The following is a 22329-nucleotide window of genomic DNA, read 5'->3' as shown; positions in this document are numbered from 1 at the left end:
CTGTAATGAAGTCAAAACAGAATCCCTCCTCTGATGGGCACATGTTGATCAGCAGATAAAGGGTGGATCAGCCTTGTCTGATCTAGATTAAGACCAAAGCCTTGCAGGTTTCTGTCTGTTGCTCCAAGGTAAGGCTTGCTCGGGATCCTGAAATTCAGCAGTAAAAACATAATCCTTCAGCAGCACAGCAAAGGGGGAGCAGCACCACTGCAGCTCCTACGGGCACTGTCATCTGCCTGTGATCAATTTTTTATAGCAGACTGATATTTCTTGCTTAAATACCATTCACCAGCTGTTAGAGGCAGATCCCCCTGGGAGCTGCTGCTTCGTGCTCTTCAAAGGCAGCGCCTTGGTACAAATCCTGTCCCCCCCTGCCCGGTGGATGGAGGGAACAGAGCAGCTCCCTGACAGCTGCTGTGCTGCCCCGTGGCAGTGCTGCTTAGTTTAGTCCTCCTGGCCACTTGGCTTTGGTCTCCAGCTTGTTTTATGCCAGAGATGAAAGTCCTTAAAAGAAAAGAAAATAAGAAAGCAAGTCCATCTAAGCCTGGGGTGGTTTGAGGCATCGAGGGTGTCAGTCCTTCTGCAGAGCTCTCCAGAGCTGCCCTGCTCCAGGCAGGACCAGCAGGACCTGTGCCTGTGTCCTTCCACCAGCACTAGGATGGATTCTGCTCTGGTTTTCCCCTTCCAGCTTGCTGGATTTGCTCATGGAAAAACCCCTTCCTTAATTGCCAGGCTGGGGGGAGAATGCAGTGTGTGGTCTGTCAAACGGACACGGGGGTTAATTAGGAGTGTTTGTTCTGCATTTTCGCTTTCAGGGGAAAAAAACCCAAAAACCTGAGGATATTCTATCTTTTGCCATTTTTAGTAACTTCCCCCTGCTGCTCTAAGAGACTTCTGTGCCAGTAACAGAAATGTGGTCGATCCCACTGAAGTGTAGAAAGCACTTGAGTTTAATTCCTGTAAACAGATAAAATATTGTGTTCTTGCCCTAATCTAAGCAGTTTTCTTGACTATTTCTCCCAATGGTGCTGGTCCATTTTTGCTGTTTGCTGACACAAGCCTTGTTAGAAATGTTGAAGTAGCTGTCCAGCTTCTTCACTTTTCCTTGCAATGCCCAAGATGAAATAGAGACATTGCAGCCTTTTGCTTAGGATGAGCTGATACCACACGAGAAGCTGCAAGAAATGAAGATGTTGTGATGCAATTACTTTTTCTATCTCATTTTTTGCTCCTTTCTTGGCCTCCAGTAGCCCACATATGTGAGGGTTAGTACAACATGTGAGCACAGGGAGCTCAAACCGTGTCCTGGAGTTTTCTTTATGTGGAATTGTCCTCTCTGTACTCCTCTGTGCTTGATTGGTAAATATAATTGGAGAAGAAAGAAGGCAACCCTGGCTGTTTTGAACACCAGTGGAGCTTGTTTAGGGTCAGGAATGGTGCTGTTCACCCGTGATTTGGTTGTTTTCAGTGGGCCCATGGAGGTGTTGGATGAAAGCACCGCTGGTCTCTTGAATGTTTGCTGGTGGAAGGGAAGGAGGATGAACTTCATCCAATTGCTCAGTTAAAAATCAGTTATAAAACTCAAAGGTTGTGTTCCCTCACTAGTGACCTTAGCAGATCAGTCCATGTCCAAGAGCTCATCCAAAGCTGTGGTTCACTTGCCCAACATGGTTCTCTTGGTGCAGGCCCAGCTTTGCTGGTCTGACATTTTCCACCTTTAGGACTCTGGATCTCCAGGAAAGGAAGCAGGAATGTGTTAGGATTTGTCACAGCACGCTGGATGAGTGGATGCTGAGTAGCAATTGTTGCAGCACCTGCTGCTTGCAACCCCCTTTTTGTGCTTTGCCAGCACGAGTGTCCTGTGCTGGGAAAAGGGAATTTGCTTGGCTGGACACTGAGAAGTTTTGTGGATACCTGTGCCTTGTGCTGGGAACAGGGAGGGCAGGAGGAGCCTGTCCATCATGAAACTGGAAGAAGGTGGCATGTGGCAGGAGCATGGAATTGTTACAGTTGGAAAAGACCTTTAAGATCATCAAGTCCACCACCATGTCCTTAAGTGCCACACCCACATGTTGTTTGAGCTCTTCCAGGAATGATGACTCCATCACTTCCCTGGGCAGCCCATTCCAGTGCTTCCCAACCCTTTCTGAGAAAAAGTTTTTCCCAATGTCCAAATCTGGATCTCCCCTGTTGGACCTTGAGGCCCTTTCCTCAGGCGTGGATGGCCGGGCTGTGCCAGTGGCTCTGCACCCCACAGAGGTGGCTCAGAGCTGGGTCCTGCCAGCCCTGGGCTGGGCCACAGGGTGCCAGGGCTTGGAGGCAGGAAAAACCCACACCTGAGGCTTTCCTTGGACAGTTTCCCTGGCAGGAAAGTCGCTGGAGCTCAAGGGGCTGAGCAGCATTTTGAAGGAGTCCTCTGATGGTCTGGGGGGTCACAGGTGGGGCTGAGAGCTTTGGGTTTAAATGGATCACTGTCATTCCTTGTTTCTGCTTTGCTTAGGTGGGAGGGTGTCATGCCCACATAGCCTGGCACCCACTCACCCCCTCCCAAAGGCACAGTCTGACTTTTCCTTTGCTGCTTTTCTTGGAAGCTGCTCCCTCACCTCCCCGAGAGGAGCTGGGTGTACCTGGGCAGGGAAGGAAGCAGAGCTGTCTGTGCAAGGAAGGGCTCAGGAGTGCTTGACTGGGATTATAAGGAAGCAGAAATTCCCAGGAAGAGCAGAGTGCTGGCCTAGCAAAGCCTCTCTTCTGGGAACATTTAAATTTGGAGTGGATAGAGCAGAGCAGAAGAGCTCAGTGCAGGAGACCAGGACGGGCTCTAGCGGCAGCCTCGAGTGAAGGGCAGAATTCAGGGACATCAGAAATGGGAAAAGAATGAACTTTCATCCACTAAATCCACTTTTGAAGGTGTAAAATTTAATAAGAGCAGCAAAGATGTAACTGTTTTATGTGGCTGAGAATGAGGAAAGATGGTGAGAAAACTGGCTGTAAGTGCTTACAAATCTGGGCTGATCCTTTTTATTGCAGTCCTTAGATGTAATATTTTATTTTTACCTCTATCTATCTATCTATCTATCTATCTATCTATCTATCTATCTATCTATCTATCTATCTATCTATGAGAGAGATATGCCTGCTCATCTCCCATGCCATCAGATCCCCTGAGAGATCTGCTCACCTCCTTGTGGGAATTCTTGTTCTTTACCATGGCTGCATATGCCTCCAAGTGATAAACCAGATCTCACAAGACCTAATTTGATTTAAAAAAAAAAAACAACCACCTGTTTTACCAGAATTACCATGAAAAAGTCACATTTAGCAGTTGCCATGTATTGAAGATTTTAAATTTATTTCCGTGCTGTAATTACAGGGGCAGAGAAGAACCACAAGCTAATAACACACTACTTTTTAATTTAGAAATTGGATTATATTCTTCCAAACGGTCTGGCATGTTTTGAATGTGAATTCCTCATGTTTGGGAATAACAACACCTTTTATCAGAGACCAATTGCAAGAACCTGCACATAAAGGACACAAAATGCAGGTCTTGTGTACACTTGTTGCAGGCAACTCTGTGTCAGAAGTGCCTCTCCCAGGCTCATTTTTTAAGATAAAAATGGAAAGCATTGGATGTTCCAGGGGACTTGGGAATTCTCAGAATAATCCTGTAGCCAAAAATTACTGTTAACCTTTAAATCTATAAACTAAGGACTTTCAAGAGGTATAAATAGTATTGTTGAGACTATTCTTGGCATGCTGTGCCCAGCACTCCTGACATCCATTTTTTAAGGGGTAGAAGAACTGGGAGCAGTCTCAGGAGTGATCCAATGTCCAGAAAATGATCCTGTGGGCACTTAATTTGCTCATTCTATTAAACTTATTGAAGAGAAAATTTAAAAAAAAAAAAGTTGGTCATAGTCCACAAGCATCTTCTGGGAGTGAGAGTTTCTGATGAGACAGGGCTTTTTAATTTAGTTGAAAAAGCAGAATGCATTTAATTATTTGGCAGGGAGAGCAATTAAGCGTTGGAACAACATATCAAAGGATGTGGTAGATTTGCCTTCTTTGAAACCCGTTAATCCAAGACTAGATGCCCTTTTAGTAAAGCTGTGGCAATTCAGCCATAAGTTATGGGCTTGATGCAGGAATCATTGGCCCTTTGATGGCCTTTTTATGTGGGTCATTTCTGATCATCATTACAGCTTTGCTGTCCCTGGCCCAGCCCTGCTCTGCCAGCACTGGGCATGTGGCAGAGCCATAATTAGGAGAATCAGCCTCTTCCTCGTTTGTGCACAAGGTCACATTACTTGAAAGCAGTGTCTGAGGGTGTCTGTCTGAACCTGGGCTTGATAGAGGGTTTTTGTTGCTTCCTGCTTTTTCTTCCGTCCTTGCCCTCGCCTGGATTCCTCTTTCTGTTCTGGTGTCTCAGCTGGTGCTTCACGAGTCTCATAAGAAGTTTTTTCCTGCAAGTGGAACAGCATTAAAATCCTAGAATCACAGAAACACAGGATGGTGTGGGTTGGAAGGGACCTTAAAGCTCCTCTTGTTCCACCCCCCTGCCATGGGCAGGGACACCTTCCACTAGCCCAGGTTGCTCCAACCTGGCCTTGGACACTTCCAGGGATGGGGCAGCCACAGCTTCTCTGGGCAACCTGGGCCAGGGCCTCCCCACCCTCACAGGGAAGGATTTCTTCCTAATACCTAATGTAAACCCCCTGTGTGTCAGTGTGAAGCCATTCCCCCTTGTCCTGGTGCTCCAGGCCCTTGTAAACAGTCCCTCTCCATCCTTCTTGGCTCCCTTCAGGCACTGGAAGGCCACAATCGGGTCACCCCCAAGCTTCTCTTCTCCAGGCTGAACAATCCCAATTCTCTCAGTCTTTCCCGTGCTCTTGGTTTGCTGGAGCAGCTCTTCCAAACCTGCCTCCTGCATGGATGCAGCTGGATCACCTGTGGAGTAAATCTGAGGGCAAACCCAGTGTAAAATGTCCCAGCAGGGGCAGCTCTTGCCCCGCTCACTGTTCACCCCGTGGCTGCAGTGCCGTGAGAGGGAGGCACAAAGTCACTTTGTTTCATGTGCCTGCATTTCTTGTCCTTTCTCAGCAGGTACCTGATGGTTTGGCTGTGATAGGAAAGTGTTTCACTGAACTGGACCAGGAGGCCTTGCACTGACCTTGACTTGCCTTTGCCACGCTCGGTGCAAAAGGCACAGGAATAAAAACACCCTTATAACCAAGCCACGGCTGTTTAAAGAATAAATACAGGTGGAGAAGGGTAAAACAAATACAGTCTGGGCATTTCTGTCTGAGGCTTTTAGGGTACATAAAATGGAGTTACACAGTCTTTCAGGAAGCGGATTTTTTTCCTAAATTAGAGGAAAAAGCATTGAAGAACCATCAAAAGCTGAGAAATGACACTTGGGGATGTGGTTTAGTGGTGGACTTCACAGTGCTGGGTTAATGGTTGCACTTGGTGGTCTTAAAGGTCTTTTTCAACCTAAATGATTCCCTGTGGAGCTGTGGGAGCAATCCTTTCATGACCAAAGGTGCAGGATGAGACTTTACACTGAGCACAAGCTCGAACTGGAGCTGCCTCAGTGCCTGGAAGGGGCTTCAGGAACAACTACAGAATTCCCTTGGTGTACAGTAGGAGCTTGTATCCTGCCTAGGATCTAGGATTTGGGATGGCAGCAGCTGGAGTGGGAGTGCCTGGTTTAAAGGGAGCTTGGACAGGTCTCTGGAGAAGGACCTGCAATGACAAGCAAAGGGCTTCTTTGCCCGTGTTTTGTTGTGTGCTGGGCTGGAGGTGCTGAGGCCTGATGGTGCCAAATGCTGTCCTAAAGGAAGGTTCCTTCCTGGTCCTGCCTGCTCTTCCAAAACAGCTCTTCAGGGCTGTTCCTGTGCATGCCTGGGGTGACAGGGCACGTTCCAGGGAATAGGTGCATGTGTTGCATTGGTTTGTCTCCTCCAGAGCCAACCAAAGGCCTGTGTGAGCAGTGTCTGAGCCTTGTCACCTGCACAGCCTTCAGCCAGTGAGGGAGTCACTTCAAGCAGGCTGGGAGTGTTTAGGCAGAGTACCCTGAAGTGCTGGAGGAGGGGCTGTGTGCTTCTGCTGTGAGTGTGTGCTCCCTCCTTCAAATGGCAGTTGAGAGAAAGGAATTAAATCAGTATTCTAATTTTTTTTAATTACTTATTTAATGCAGAGGCTCAATTAAACTGCATTTGGTTTTTCCAGCACGCAAGTAAAGACCCCAAAGATGGGAGAGACAGCAGAGATCAAAAAGAACCCAAGGAGAAGGAGTTTGAGAACATGCTGGACTTTGTGAAGCCGTTGTCGTTGCCCTCTCTCCCGGGCCTTCACCAGTCACTACCTCAGAACCAGAGCTATGTGGCCACCACGAAGTCGCAGACAGGTAAAAAGGAGAGAGTTGGAATCCTCAGCAGCTCCCACCTCCCCAGCCTTATGTGTGTGTGGGGGGAGATGAGGAGGTTAACAAGGACCAAAACCTCTGTTAGCACCTTTTCCCACTCAGGGTTTCCTTTCCTGTCACTGCCACTGACTTTGTCAGTCATCTACTCACTCTCTGCAAGTGCCCTGCAAAGGTGACACTTGTGTCCTCAGAATCCCTGCTGCTCCCCTTGGGTGTTGGACAGGGGATATTCTTTTAGTGCCCTGTTGAAATCCCCTCCCAAGTGAAGCCCAAGTGAAGGGAGCACTTCCCCTGCAGTCCTTCCTGGGGCACAGGTCCCTCCTGGACAGCTGAGCTCTGTCAGGCACCTCTGTTAAAAAAGCTTTTGTTAGAGAAGTCACTTTGATCCCTATTTCCTGGGTGATATTCTGAAGAAGTTTCTATCAATTCTGAAGGACTTTGAATATCACCACAACTGCTTACCAAGAACTGCAGCCTTATAAATAAAATTAATTGGGCTAACAGGATGTTTTTGAGAGGTCTCTTTGTGGATTTTTTGGTGAAATTTCATCATGGTGGCAGATGCAGAAATGCTTTCAAGGAACAATAGTGCAATTAGTGCAAACACTAATGCTGGTGCTGAATCTGGCTGTTCTTAAAAGAGCCTGCACCAAACATCCTTCTGCTGTGTATTCACCAAAGACATCATCAGGCAGGGAGATGCTTTGTCTGATTTGGTTAGAAGGCCAGAGAGGGAGACCTAAGAAATTAAGACCCAATCAAAGTAGTGAAAGGAATCAAACAAATTTCCATAGTAGGTGTGAAATGAGGTTAAATGGCAAACAGCTCTTTATTTAAGGTACCTTTTCCCTGCGTGTTCTTCAGTTCTTGTCCCATTGCTTTCATTGTCAGTTGGTATTGTTGGCCTTGCAGTATCTATTTGAGCAAGTTGGATTCAATTCAGCCTCCTACGACATCAGCAGCACTGCCAAACACAGGCTAATTTAGGGATTTGATGCTGTGTGTGGTGGTGGAGGGACCAGGAGGAGTGTGGAGAGGATACTCAGAGTTTGGGTGGGTTTGCAGCACTGGCAGGAAGCTGTTTGTGTGTTTGCACATATGTGTGTGTCATCTTTTGGTTGACTTGTAAATAAAGCAGTCGGAGTGGGAAGCCTTTTCCTCAGATCGTGCCCTCGAGTGGGATTTCATAGAAACCCAGACTGGTCTGGGTTGGAAGGGACATTAAAGCTCATCCTGTTCCACCCCCTGCCATGGGCAGGGACACCTTCCACTAGCCCAGGTTGCTCCAAGCCCCCTCCAACCTGGCCTTGGACACTTCCAGGGATCCAGGGGCAGCCACAGCTTCTCTGGGCAACCTGTGCCAGGGCCTCCCCACCCTCCCAGGGAAGGATTTCTTCCCAATATCCCATCTAACCCTGCCCTCTGGCAGTGGGAAGCCATTCCCCCTTGTCCTGTCAATCCACATCCCTCTCCAGTACAATCCCTACTCTCTATCCCTTCTTCTTTTCATTCCTGAGCAAACTTTGGGTCTCTTTTGCTCCTCTTTTCCAGCTGCTGCAGTATCTCGGAAGAAAAAGCGGAGAATGGGAACCTATAGCCTGGTTCCCAAGAAAAAGACCAAAGTGTTAAAACAGAGAACAATGATTGAGATGTTTAAGAGCATAACTCATTCCTCTGCAGGTGCCAAGGTAAGGGCAGCACTGGGCCCCCTGGACATGTTTGTTGTCACACACGTCCCTTGTCTTGGCACACCAACCCCATGCAGAGGTGCAGGGATGTGGTGGCTTGTTGGAATCATCTTCCCTTCTGAGTCTACATCTTCCCTCTGGCAGCAGCTTCCTGCCTGCTTTGGAAATGGCATTTTGAGAGTGGCTGTTCAGGTACCAGGCCTTAAACAAACTTTTTCCTGTGAATGTCCCATGAATCCTGGGGAACTGGAGAGATTCCAAGCGTGCCCCAGGTGGTAACCTTTTTGTTTCAGTGTCCTCAAGGTCTCCTGTTGCTGCCTGAGGCTGCACAGCAAAACACTTGGTTACTTACAAAAGGTTTAGACACCGACTCACTCCTGATCAAAATCTGCTTTTGCTGCAACCCCTGCCCTGAAATTTTGGTCTTTGAATTCAGGAAGAATAGTGCTGGGCCTTCATGGAGCAGTATGAAAATCCTGATGTGATGTAATTTCTCTTTCCTTTCCCTGGAAACCTTTCTGCCCCTTGGTGGAGCTGCCCCTAGTGTTTGAATCAGGCCCTCCTCCCCCTAATGGGGGGCCATTCCAGCCTTGTGAGTCTGGAATGACTCCTCCTGGCCCCTCAGTCCCCAGATCCAGCAGGCTTAGGTGACACATGGCAGGCTCCCAGGCTGGGCTTTGGAGGGACACAGAGCCAGCTTTCCCCTGGCAGCTCTGGAGCTCCCAGCACAGAGCAGGTCTGGGCTGGATCCAGCTGCCCTCTCCCAGGAATTGACATTGTCCTTGTGGCTCACGTGTCACAACTTTCAGAGTGACAAGGACCTGGGTGATACCAGCCCTCATGTGAACGGGGAAAGCATAGAGGTGGACTCTGAAGAGGAGGACTCTGATGAGTTGGAGGAGGAGGATGATCATGGAGCAGAGCAGGCGGCCGTGTTCCCTGTGGATGAGAACAGGACCTGTAAAGACAGTGCATCCGATGCAGACAACGCCAGAAAGGTAATTCCCATGCCCTGAGCACCTGAGGAGCAGGATGGGACACTGCTGGGACACCTGGGGTAGGAGGGGCTTCAATTGAGGCCATTTCTAGGGCTTTCTTCACCTGCACTATGACAGAAAGCTCAGCAGTGGCACTGAGGCTCTTGGGTGACCATTTCCTGCTTCCCACTGCACTGTGAGGGTCTCCCCCAGTTTCAGCCCTGCACAGATGTGTGATCCACGCTGCAGAACCCCCACCATATTTAGTTCTGGGATTCACTGAACCAATAATATCTCCTTAACCTTGCTGGTAACAGGCTGGCAAAGCACTAAAATTGATTTAGTTGATTTTTTTCCCCAGAATCTTTGTAGTGATTTCCCCAAAATCTATACACAGTATAGACACGAGGCTGGTTTGGATTAGGAAGGAAGTTACAACTTGGTTGGAAAACTTTATTCTGGAGTCGATTTTCTTTTTCCTCCCTGTACCATCCCCATGGATATTCCATGATGTGACTGGAACATGCTGAGCTCCAGCCTTGGAGCTCCTGTCTTTGTTGGTGCATGTGCAGGCTGGGGCTGGGTGGGGGGCACAGCAGGATGGTGGGGGATGCTCTGATGGATCCTGGGCACAGCAGGATGGTGGGGGATGCTCTGATGGATCCTGGGCACAGCAGGATGGTGGGGGATGCTCTGATGGGTGGGGGGCACAGCAGGATGGTGGGGGATGCCCTGATGGGTGGGGGGCACAGCAGGATGGTGGGGGATGCCCTGCTGGGTGGGGGGCACATCAGGATGATGAGGGGATACCTTGATGGATCCTGGGCACAGCAGGATGGTGAGGGATGCTCTGATGGGTGGGGGGCACAGCAGGATGGTGAGGGGATGCCCTGATGGATCCTGGGCACAGCAGGATGGTGAGGGATGCTCTGATGGGTGGGGGGCACAGCAGGATGGTGAGGGGATGCCCTGATGGATCCTGGGCACAGCAGGATGGTGAGGGATGCTCTGATGGGTGGGGGGCACAGCAGGATGGTGAGGGGATGCCCTGATGGATCCTGGGCACAGCAGGATGGTGAGGGATGCTCTGATGGATCCTGGGCACAGCAGGATGGTGGGGGATGCCCTACTTTGAGAGACCCGACCTGACTGACCCGTTCTGCTCTTGGGCAAATGGTGGTTGCAGATCGATGATGGCGAGTCTGAGGAGGAACAAGAGTCTGTAGAGTCTGGGGAGGAGGAGGAGGATGGAGACGAGTCTGACTTGGTAAGCTGGGCTGCTTAATGTGTCTTTCAGCCTGTGGCCTGTTGATAATAATTTCCCCTTTGCACTGCTGCCAGAAAGAGAGAGAGCAAAGAGGTGCAGTTTCACGGCTCCTTGACAAAACTCACTCTCTGAAACCACCCACACACACAGTATTGTTTTCCACAAGGTGCTTAACCCTGATCTGTGGTACATTTAATTGCCTTCTGATGCTAACTAATGAGCTTTTGTTGTTTTCAACAAAGTGTTGACTGCTTTTAATCATTTGAATGTTGGTGGAAGCATTTAAGGCATTTAAGGGTGCTTGAATTCTTCAGATGCACAGTCGGCAAATGATAGGAGCCAGCAATGCTTCCTTACCAACCTGATGCTCTGCAGGGCTTTTTGGAGCTCAGGTGGAGTTGTTCCCAAAGCCATTGGCCCAGTCCACAGCCTAAATTCACACTGATCTGACATCCACCTCACTCCAGATGAGCAGCTCTTACCAGGGAGACTTACAAATAGCACACAGACAGACAGACAGACAGATGCTCTCCCTGGGAGGTTGCTTGTGTAGCACGAGGTCAAGACCTTCAGCTGCTGCTGGGGATTTCTGGTTTTTTTTTTAGATAGCTGGTGAAGAGAACCTGATGATTTTTCTATTTAAATTGCTGTTCATTGTTTGTCTCTGTCCCTCACCCCCCTCCTTTACTTAAGAACTTTGCTCCCTCTCCACAGCCTCTCAAGTTGAGGAGCCAGCATTTAAGGCACCCCAACTCTTCACTCACCTTGAGAAAATTCTTGGCTTCATTTTCTTGATGTTTTGAGCTGAAGGTAGAACCATAATTACAAAATACACCAAATGAATTGTGGAAGCTCTTTAGGGTCTTGTTCCTCGTGCTCTGACACTCCAGGAGCCAGAGAGGAGCGAGGAGCAGGGGCTGTGCAGCTGCCCCTTTCTCTGGGTAGCTGAGGCCAGTCTGTAGCTTTAGCCCAAACCAAGGGTTGAGTTTGTGCTCAGTCCAACCTCCCAGGTCATATCTCCCATCCTGGTTGGTGGTTTGTGCTCTGGTGAGTCAGTCAGTTCCCCAGGAAGGGACTGGCTCAAGCACAAACCTCTCCCCCACAAGCTGTGTGATGCAATTGGGGTAAAGCCACGTGGTGAGCCCTCACTTGGGGCGGTTATGGGGCAGCATTTCTCTTCCCTCACTGTGGGAACAGCCCGTGGTGCAGCTGCCTATGGAGGTAGGGCCTGATCCAGCTGCTGTTAGTGGTAGCAGGAGGTTTTTCCTAGGCTTTGATGGGAGCTGGATAAGCATCAGGAGCAGAGAATTTCAGTTTGAACATGAATTGTGTGATGGATGCCTTGAAGGCTGCCTGACAGGGTCGTGGTGCCTCATTCCCCATTCTGATGTTGACTTTGAAACCCCGCCCCAGACAACTGTATTTTTTTAAGGCAAAACCCAAACTCTGTTTAAATTCATAACTGTGGCTGAGTATTTGCTGCATGATTAGTCTGTGCCACCCTGTGCCTGGCTCAGGGAGGGGGGTGGTCTGTAGAGCTCAGTTCCCCTGGGTCCCTCCCAGCCCTGCCAGGCTCTTCAGGTGCAAGGCAGGTTCCTTGTTGCCATTTTCTAACACAGCTGGGGAGAAATGTGAACATTTTCATTTGAAAACCCCACTGCCAGAGCTCAAGGAGCGTTTGGGCAACACTCCCAGGTGGAGGGGCCATACAAAGAGTGGCTGAGGGCACTGGGTTTGTTCACCTGGAGGACACTGAGGTCAGACCTCACCAGGGTCTGCAGCTCCTCCCGAGGGGCAGCTCCAATCTCTACTCTCTGTGAGCAGTGACAGCACCCAGGGAATGGCTGGAGCTGTGTCAGGGCAGGGTCAGGTTGGATCTCAGCAAAAGGTTCTTCCCCCAGAGGGTGGTTGGCACTGACCAGGCTCCCCAGGGCAGTGGGCACAGCCCCAGGGCTGCCAGAGCTCCAGGAGGGTTTGGACAAAGTTCTGAGGGCCAGGGTGGGATTGTTGGGGTGTCTGTACAGGGCCAGGGGTTGGACTGGATGGTCCTTGTGGGTCCCTTCCAGCTCAAGATATGGTGTGATTCTATGATTCCACCATTTTTTGGGAAGCTGGGAGCTTCCTGCACCCTCGTGGTGCTGCACAGAGGTGCTCAGCTGGCCCGAGGGCCTCCATGGAAGAGAAAGTGCCGCCTGCAGCACAGAAATGACAGGAAATGCACCCCCACGTGTGCCTGGGTTTCCTTTTCGGTGCTATAAAGGCATCTCAGCACCCCTTGGTTTCAAAGCCCTGGTCCTTAGAGGCCTTTCTGCGCCGCTCAAGCTGCACAAAGGCTCTTCCTCACGGGCCCGAGGAGCTGCAGGGACGCTGGTGCCGACATGCCTGACGTGCACGTGGCCTCTCTGGTTCTTCAGAGCTCGGAGTCCAGTGTCAAGAAGAAGCTGCTGAAGAGGAAAGGGAAGACGGACAGTCCATGGCTGAAACCCACCCGCAAGAGGAGACGGAGGAATAAAAAGAAACAAGCCAGTGTTTTAGGTAACTAATCGTGTTTTGTTCCTTCAGCTGCACCCAAATCTGCCTTCCAGGTGGAGGGGGAAGGACCTGAGGCCTGTGAGTCTCTCCCTTCCCCAGGTTGGGCTGTGTGATAACCCAGGGTGTGAAGTGGCAGTCACTGCTGGTGCCACTTTAACACGTGAGGTGGCTTTGTCCTTGGCATGCTGGAGGAATATTGGTTTGTTCTTCATCTCCCTTTGTTTTAAAGTATCCAGAAAAGGTTTATAAAAAGGAGGGAGATGGACCTTTTACATAGATAGTGACAGGGAAAGGTGGAATGACTTTAAACTGACAGAGGGCAGGGTTTGATGGGACCTTCGGAGGAATCTTAGGCCCTGGCACAGGTTGCCCAGAGAAGCTGTGGCTGCCCCATCCCTGGAAGTGTTCAAGGCCAGCTTGGATGGGGCTTGGAATAACCTGGGTTGGTGGAACCCATGGCAGGGGGTGGAACTGGGCGATCTTTAAGATCCTTTCCAACCCAAACCGGTCTGTGATTCTATGATTCTGTGCCTCATGTCCATGTGGAGTCCTGTCCCATGAGCTTGGGGAGCATGTTTAGATGCAGAAGGAAAAGAAAGAACCACCAGTTGTGTTTCATTGCTTTTGTATGAATGTTTGTGCAGCTGAATGCAATGTGCAGGTTGGCTTTGCTCGTTCTGAAAGCACCACAGAGTTTGTAATGAGCTGCATCTGAGCTGCCTCTGGCCCATCTCAAGTGCTCAGGTGGTCTCTCTTGTTTGTCCTGAGTTACCCAGCACTCAGAAGAAGGTTTCAGTGGCCTCTGTGGGCTGGGGAGAGCCAGGAGTGCAGGCTGGTTGTGATGTCCTTCAGGAAAGGTAACAACGTGGGTGAAATACAGTGGAGAGTCTCTGAAGTGCAGCTGTGTCTCATTACTAAGGTGTCACACATCCATTGCCACCCAAGGGTTTATTCCTCCACTCTTGCTAATTCAGTGCAACCAGGCCATTTTTGCATTAGCAATTTTGTGGCTAATTCTGGGTTACTTGACCATATTTCAGCCTCTGGTCTGTGCCTGGGGTCTGTCAGTCATCTGGCTTGCTCCTCTTCCTCCCAGGATGAAGGAGAGGCCATTGCACCCTTTCACAGCAAACACCTAATCCTGCATTTCAGATGCAGACTGGTTTTCTGCCCCTTTAGTAGAAGTGGCAGCTGCTCTTCCAGGGTAACCAAACTCTCTTGGCCAAGCTGCAGTGGGAGAAGCAAATTGAGGGAGAAAGTCGAGCCAAGGGGGTGTGAAGTGATTGACAGTCCCCATTCAGGCTCTGTGGGGTTTCCACACAATCCCAGTGAAGGATTTCCACACAATCTCTTCCCAGTGAGGGATCCCCACTCAATCTCTTCCCAGTGAGGGATCCCCACTCAATCTCTTCCCAGTGAGGGATCCCCACTCAATCTCTTCCCAGTGAGGGATCCCCACACAATCTCTTCCCAGTGAGGGATCCCCACTCAATCTCTCCCCAGTGAGGGATCCCCACTCAATCTCTTCCCAGTGAGAGATCCCCACACAATCTCTTCCCAGTCAGTGATCCCCACACAATCTCTTCCCAGCAGCAGTTTTGTTCACTTAGAGCCAGAACTTGGCTTTTTATGTTTCCCCTCCCATTAAGCTGAATGTCACCCGTCTCGTCCTCTTCCCGAGGTGCACGAGGGGATGGTTGGCTCTGCCTGGCTGGAATGTTGTCCCTGAGCCCTGTGCAGCAGGTTGGAGGCAGGAGGATGCTCTGGGCCCTGTTCATCCCTTCCTTGTGCCGTGGTAGCAGCAGGCAGAGGTGCCTTGTGGAGGCAGAACCTGTCTCATGTTTTCTCTGGTTGTTTCCTGCCTGAGTGGAGGTGGGAGCTCTGTCTGACCAGCTGGGGAAGGGAACCAGCCGTGCCAGGTGTGCCCAGATGTTGTGTTTCCATCATTCCTGAGGAGCCTGCACAGAGCCTGGTCCCAGCCATGGCCTGGCACCCTGTGGGGTGGGTGGTGCTTGTGGGGTTTGTGTGAATGCCCCTGTTCCCATCCAGGTGCCGAAGCCTATAAACCATCGCTGGGCAGGGAGGGCCCGGGCCAGGAGAACAGCATGGAGTACATGGAGGTGTCCCTGGATTCCCTGGACCTGCGGGTGAAGGGCATCCTGTCCTCGCCGGCGGGGGGTGAGTGCTGGGGCCAAGGCTGGGGTTGGGACTGGGTCTGGGTCTGGGTTTGTGGATGGGTTTAGGGCTGGGGCTGGGTTTGGGGCCAGGCCCTGGTCTGAGTTTGGGGCTGGGGCTGGGGCTGGGTTTGGGGCTGGATCTGGGTTTGGCGCTGGGTCTTGATGTGGGGCCAAGTCTGGGCTTGGAACCAGGTCTGAGTTTTGCTCTGGGTCTGGGTTTGGGTTTGGGGCTGGGGCTGGGTTTGGATTTGGGGCCAAGTCTGGGTCTGGGGCCAGGTCTGGAGTCAGGTCTGGGTTTGGGGCCGAGTCTGGGTCTGGGGTCAGGTCTGGGTTTGGGACCGGGTCTGGGTTTGGGGCTGGGGCTGGGTTTGGGACCAAGTCTGGGTCTGGGGCCAGGTATGGAGTCAGGTCTGGGCTTGGGGCCGGGTCTGGGTTTGGGTTTGGGTTTGGGGCCGGGCCTTTGTTCCGTGCGGGGCCCCGGCTGCCCCCTGGTGGCCACGGAGTGCGATGGGAATGGGGTGGGATTGGGATGGGATGAGGATAATGAGATGGGGCTGGGATAGGAATGGGGATTGGGTGGGGCTGGGTTGAGGATGAGGATAGGGATGGGGGTAGGACTGGTCTGAGGATGAGGATAGGGGAAGGGATGACCATGGGTATGGGGCTGGGGCTAGGCTGAGGAGGAAGATGAGGACAGTGATGGGACTAGGGATGAGGATGGGGATGGGCCTGGGATGGGAATGATAATAGGGATGTGGCTGGGATGGGGATGAGGATGATGATAGTGGTGGGAATGGGGCTGGGATGAGGATGAGACAAGGGATAGGTCTGGAATAGGGCTGGGGCTGGGGTGGGGCTTAGAATGATAGGGCTGGGAGTGGGATAGGAATGGGGATGATAATAGGGATGGGGCTGGGAGAGGAATGGGGCTAGGATGGAGATTTTTTTGGGATGGGGATGAGGGTAGGCATGGAGCTGGAGTGGGGATGAGGGTCAAGATAGGGAAGGTGTTTGAGGATAGGGATGAGGCTGAGGATGTGGGTGGGGTCCCAGTTCCAGTGGGGCATGCTGGCTCAGGAATACACCCATCAAGGGCTGTGAGGTGCTGGCCCAGCCCCTCTGTCCCACTGGGCAGCTCCCCTCCATTCCCTCCACGTGCTGATCCAGCATCCCCCCAAATCAGGGTCGCTGTGCCCCCAGGAATCACTTGTTCAGCCCTGGGGAGAGGAGGGATGGTGCTGGGCCCTGGGTGCTCAGCCCCAGCTGCTGTTCCCAGTGCTGAACTTCCCTCGGCTCCGGCACCTCCCGCCTGGGCCGGATCCGCCCGTCTGTGCCCGTCACTCTCCCAAAGGTTGTCTGGCTCCTTTGATAGAGGCACATCAAAGAGTTCCCCACCAAGAGAGGGTCAGGATGGATGAGGGATGCTTTCACCAGAGCCTCTGGATGTCAAACAGATTAGGGAAGTGACAGCTCGGAAGGCAAGGAATGAGCTTTGTGATTTGTGCTCCTAGAAAAGGCTCTTAAACATTTCAGATCTTGACAGGATTTTACATGAAAACTGGGAGGACTTTCCCTGTGCTTGTATGTCTTGAAATATCCTTTTGCTGGGCTCGGGCTTGCAACCTGTTGGCTGAAGGAAATTCCTGATGACATGAAAGGGTCTTGTGTTCTGCTGATGGGGTCAGAGCCATGGGCAGGGGGCGGTGTGGGGGAGAACATTGTCATTGCCAGGGGAATTAAAGAGGAATCTCCACCAGGAATGAAGTTAATCTTTAAAACTTTGCAGTAAAATAACTCTCCTTTCAAAAGCTTGAAAAGCAGCAGCACAATTCCTTCTTGCTGTGAGTCGATCCCACAGCAGTGGGTTGGGAAAGCTTGAGATGCTCCAGGCTGAACCAGCCCAAAGGGTTTGCTTCTGGACTGCAAACATTGCAAAGAGGTGTTTTAGTGTAGGATTGGATCAGGACTGTAGGACTAGAATCAGCCTCCTGTCACTAGCCCAGTGTTTAGCAGTCATGGCTAACCCAGTGATTGATTTGGATCCAGAGGAGCCACAAGAACATTCCCACTGTGTCCCCCTACCTGGCAGAGTCCCCCCTCAAAAGCTATTATCCACCTTTTCATAGGTTTGTAAGTGTTCAACATCTGAGAGAAAGATATGAGGAAAAGGCAAGAACATTGGAGCATCTTGCTGCTTTCTTTTCCCTGGTTTGTTCGCTGTCCAAAATAAATAATTCTTAGTTGACTGAGGCCAAATAGTCCCAGGAATTTTGTTTTCCCATCTGTGTAATAGACCTCTGCAAATAGAAGTTTGTGCTTTCCTGATCTTTACTATTTATCACTCCAGTGATTATTCAGATTTCCAGCTCTGGGAGGTTTCCTGCAAATCTTCTGGTGCCAGGGCACAGTTTTGTGGGGCAGGTGGGGAGGAGACACAGGCTGATAAAAAACTGTGCCTTGTCCTCGCTTTGCCTGCTTGAGGTTTGCTCAGAGTAAACTGTTCTTAAGTTACTAGTCTTGATTTCAGCACAGTCAGCTGCAGGGTGGCTGGACTTGGAAAAGCACAGAGTCTTTTTTTCACAGGATTTGGGTAATGCCCTGAGAGCATTTCAGGACATGGAATGGGAAGATGTCACAGGGCACACGGGTGGTGTTGATGGACTGCATCCTTTCTCCTGGGAGAGAATCTGAGTTGATTTACTGGTCTCCTGTACTGCAGGTCTTTCCAATGGTCCTGAAGCAATGGAAGTAGATGGTCTCCAGGAAGTTCCCCTCTGTAGCTGTCGAATGGAAACCCCCAAAAGCAGAGAGATCACCACGTTAGCCAACAACCAGTGCATGGCCACGGAGAGCGTGAACAACGAGGTAGGAGCCTGTCTTTTAGCTTCTCACAGCCTCTTCTGCTGAGGACAAAGACATAAAGGATGAAAAGCTGTGCCAGGAACACGTGTTGGGTCGTGCAGGGGCTCTGTGCCTGCTGGAGTGGGACCCACTGGTGTGGGAATGGCAGGGTGAACATCTCACTTGCTCAGTGAGGGCTCCAGCACTCTGTGTGTGTCCCACTGCCGGGATGAAGCCACAGGGAAGGGAGGAGGTGCTGTGTCTGCAGTGGGAGAGGCTCTGGGTGGGTCTCTCTGCTTGTCCCAGCCTGTGTGGCTGGATCTTGTTGATTGAGAGGCCAAGTAGGCTAAAATGCATTCACATGCATCCAAGGGAGAAAATCCAATCAGGGGAAGCTTGGAGCTGGTTTTCCTTGACTACAAAGGAGCTGATGCAAACCTTTCCATGGGCAGGTCTTGAGTTTCGGGAACTTGGCATGTGCTCTGCTGCCCCAGCCTTCCTCTCTCCTCCTCCCCTAAGAGGCTTCTGTTCCAAAGCTTCCCATGTCCTAATTGTGGCCTTCCAGTACCTGAAGGGATCCCACAGGAAAGATGGAGAGGGACTTTTTACAAGAGCATGGAGCAACAGGACAAGTGGGAATGGCTTCCCACTGCCAGAGGGCAGGGTTAGATGGGATATTGGGAAGAACTCCTTCCCTGTGAGGGTGGGGAGGCCCTGGCACAGGTTGCCCAGAGAAGCTGTGGCTGCCCCATCCCTGGAAGTGTCCAAGGCCAGGTTGGAGCAACCTGGTTCAGTGGAAGGTGTCCCTGCCCATGGCAGGGGGTGGAACTGGATGATCTTTAATGTCCCTTCCAACCCAGATCATTCTTTGATTCGATGTTCTGGCAGCTCTGTGCAGCACCAGGTCTGACTGACAGACAACAACTGCACTTGATGCCTTTTCATTGGTCACAGCTGAGCTTGTTGGGCTCTGCTGGTTCCAGAAGTGTGGAATTAAGTGGCCAAATGACTCCATTCCGGAGTCTGGGAAGTGAGACTGCAGGACAGGAATGCACTCGGTGGATCCTCCTTTTACTGGGAGACACGTGGGTTTCTTTTTGGCTTCAGCCAAGCTGCAGTCTCACTGCAGCACCCTGATACTCACTGGTAGTAGGGCAAGGAGTGAGAATATCCCTAGTTCTCCTCCAGGATCCTTGGAGAAGCGTGGATGGAGGGAGAAATGGATAATCAGATTTGCAGCCCAGCTCTTCTTGTCTTAGTTTGTGCTGGTACCTCTAGAGAGAGGAATTCCCAAAGAGTGGCAAAATTGACTCATTCCAGAGAGAATGCCCTGGGAGACTTGTCAGAGAGAGGAGGGACCCCAGGGTTCCTTAATAAACACAAGGGATATGAAAGAGTTCCTGCTCGTGTCTACGGTGGGTTGACAGTTCTGTCCCTGGATAAATCAGAGGGAGGAATAGCAAAGGCCATGCTTTATGTTGGATTCTTTTTCATAATGGGATAAATGACTCATAGATGTTATAAGAATATTATCTGTGTGAATAGTGGCTTCTCCAGACTGTCATGTCCTTGGAGAGTGTTATAAATAGTTATGAGCACCCTGCTGCACTCTCTAATGGTTGGAAAACAGCAATTAATCACGTCAAACTTCTTTTAGGGTTCCTAACAAATCATCTAGTGTGACATAACAGTACAGGGTCTTCCTCACACAGATAGTGCAGCTTTTCACATGTTAATCAAATTCCCTCAGCTCAGTAAAATTCCTCCTCAGTAAGGGATCAATGGTGCCCTCGTGCCACCCCTGCAGCCCCTGGACTGGGGGGTGACAGGGATCAATCCAGCCAAGGTGCCACAGCCACAGGGAGACTTTGCAGCTGGAGTTTGGCAAAGTTGATTTGGACATGGCCAGGGGTGAATGATGAGCCTGGCTTAAAATCCATTCTCTTTTCCCACAGGAGTGTTGCTTCTACAGGAAAAGTGGAGCTTAAAAAAATCATAGAGAAAGTCTAGTTTTGTTGAGAAAAAGCAGCAAATCAAAGCTGAACTGGAGCAGAGGGACAGTCTGTGGGAGATGAGCAGGCACCGAGTCCCTGCCTGACTCTGCCTGTGGTGACAACACACAGTAACTGTGCCCCTTCCCTCCTGGGGACCTTTCCTGGGAGCAGCCTTTCTCCTTTATATTCCTAGTTTATAAGTGTCCTTTACCAGGCACGTGGGGAGAGCAGGATTATTATCCAGAGGGACTTGAAACAGAACCCAAACAGCATCAGGTCATGCTGGCAGGTGGCACCTGGGATGTGACAGTGGTGTCTGTAGGAGTGGGGCAGCAGAAGGAAGTGCTGATCCCTCTGATGCAGCAGAGCAGGGAACGCTGGTTGGGAAGAGGGAAGCCCAGTTGTGGAACCTCCTGCCATTAACAGAACAGGTGGGGCATGAGAAGATTGGAGTGACAGGACAAGGGGAATGGCTTTAAGCTGAAGGAGGGCAGGTATAGATCAGATATTAGGAAGAAATCCTTCCCTGTGAGGGTGGGGAGGCCCTGGCACAGGTTGCCCAGAGAAGCTGTGGCTGCCCCACCCCTGGAAGTGTCCAAGGCCAGGTTGGAGCAACCTGTTCTAGTGGAAGGTGTCCCTGCCCCTGGCAGGGGGTGGGATGAGATGATCTTTAAGGTCCCTTCCAATCCACACCTTTCTGTGATTCTCTGATTTTTGAGCCCAGAGCTCTGCATCGGTGAAACCCTTTGGAAAACGTGCTGCAAATGTGACTTTAGCTGAGCTCTCATGCAAGCCTGGCTCTTCATCCCTGTGGTCTGGGCAGGGGCCAGTGCTGGAACCAGTACAGACGATAAACTTCGCTGGCAACGAGGAGCAATTATTTTTCCCTTTATCTTCCTGTGACTTACACTCTTGAACAGTAACAAGATTTAGTGCGAATGGTCTCGTTCTCTTGGTCACTCACACACGCTCTTCCTGGCAAGAGGGGAGTGTGTGTTGTGTGAGTCAGGCCCCTGGGACTGCCCCTTCTGCTGCTGCTTGGCTCTTGCCTATTTCCAGTGATGATTTTTTTTTTTTTTCCTTGCAAACAACAAGCGACTCGGGGTCCACTTGCATGTTAGTTAGTGAATGATGCATCCCTTCCTGTGAGAGCAGCTCTCCCAGCTTCCTGCTGCACTGCTAATGCTGCCTGGCACACGGCTGAATCACTGTGGAAAAGCCAGGGCTCCTCAGGGCAGCGTGCAAGATCTTCCTCAGCACAAGCACAGAGAGTGTTTTGGTCTCCAGTAATTTCATTTCCTTTGATTTCTCCCGTTCCAGCTGGGCCGATGCACAAACAGTGTGGTTAAGTATGAACTGATGCGCCCGTCTAACAAAGTCCAGCTTTTGGTGCTGTGTGAGGACCATAGAGGGAGGATGGTGAAACACCAGTGTTGCCCTGGCTGTGGATACTTTTGCACTGCAGTAAGTCCGTGCTCTCAATCTAGGGAAGGGGGTGCCTGTCGCAGTAGCCTGGAAGCTGAAGGTGGAGATGGTACCTAAAGGGCTTTGCTGACTCCCTGGCATCAGCTCCACCTCGTTCCACAGCACATCAGGAGGTGTTTGCAGTAGGAATGTGTGTGAGGGTAGCTGAAATCGTCGCCTTTATCGTCCCGGAGACCCCAAGGGGTGTCACAAAAAGGGTTTTCACATGGTGGAAGTCTTACCTTAGGAATTTCTTTGGAACAAGGGTTTGGTTGGTTTTTTCTGTTCTCTGTACAGATCAATCACACCAAAAAAATGTATTAGCTTGGTTTGGAAAAGAATCTGTGAGCCCTCTGTGTCCTCCTCCCTGGTTTAGGTGGGAACCTGAGTGATGGCACTGGACCAAGGCAGTCTTTGAGATCTCAATTAGATTAGATTAGATATTAGGAAGATAGATTAAATATTAGGGAACAACCTTCCCTGTGAGGGTGGGGAGGCCCTGGCACAGGTTGCCCAGAGAAGCTGTGGCTGCCCCATCCCTGGAAGTGTCCAAGGCCAGGTTGGACGGGGCTTGGAGCAACCTGGGCTAGTGGAAGGTATCCCTGCCCGTGGCAGGGGGGTTGGAATGGGATGATTTTTAAGGTCCCTTCCAACTCAAACCAGTCTGTGTTTCTATGATCTCCTGCTGCTTCTTCTACCTCTGACACCGAGGCTTCTAATGGCCTTGGTCTGGTCCTTCAGTGGTCAGTGTCCTTGTTTCCCTGTTGGTAAAGCTGAAAAGCACCAATTGAGGCCTCACAGGGTGATGATGAGCCTTAATTGTCTGATGCTGGTGTTTTTCAGGATGACTCAAGGGAAGATGCTGCAGTAGTGTCCAGCATTATTGTAGCAAATGGAGATATCCTGGGTTTTCCTGCTGAGTCAAAGATCATTGAAAAGATGAAATCCCTAAAACTCTTGAA

General features: G+C 50.8%; 1 protein-coding gene across 11 annotated transcripts in view; it reads left to right on the top strand.

The window, feature by feature from the left end:
- The window catches only part of EHMT1 (euchromatic histone lysine methyltransferase 1), a 126220-nt gene that overhangs the window by 71332 nt on the left and 32559 nt on the right, over positions 1-22329 (top strand). For 9 of the 11 annotated variants that reach the window (XM_051807879.1, XM_051807878.1, XM_051807873.1 and 6 more), the window contains 8 exons: positions 6232-6409; positions 7979-8115; positions 8925-9113; positions 10279-10359; positions 12774-12894; positions 14941-15069; positions 17788-17933; positions 21224-21367. In XM_051807879.1, the coding sequence (XP_051663839.1) occupies positions 6232-6409; positions 7979-8115; positions 8925-9113; positions 10279-10359; positions 12774-12894; positions 14941-15069; positions 17788-17933; positions 21224-21367 (1125 nt within the window). The remainder of the gene's footprint in view (positions 1-6231; positions 6410-7978; positions 8116-8924; positions 9114-10278; positions 10360-12773; positions 12895-14940; positions 15070-17787; positions 17934-21223; positions 21368-22329) is intronic. The other 2 variants (XM_051807876.1, XM_051807881.1) reach the window with 1 other exon arrangement.

The sequence above is a fragment of the Manacus candei genome, unplaced genomic scaffold, assembly GCF_025592945.1.
Source record: "Manacus candei isolate 608988 ecotype Guabito, Panama unplaced genomic scaffold, ASM2559294v1 h1tg000071l, whole genome shotgun sequence".
NCBI lineage: Eukaryota > Metazoa > Chordata > Aves > Passeriformes > Pipridae > Manacus > Manacus candei.
Note: the sequence above shows the minus strand (reverse complement) of the source record. Positions and strands in the feature narration are given on the sequence as shown.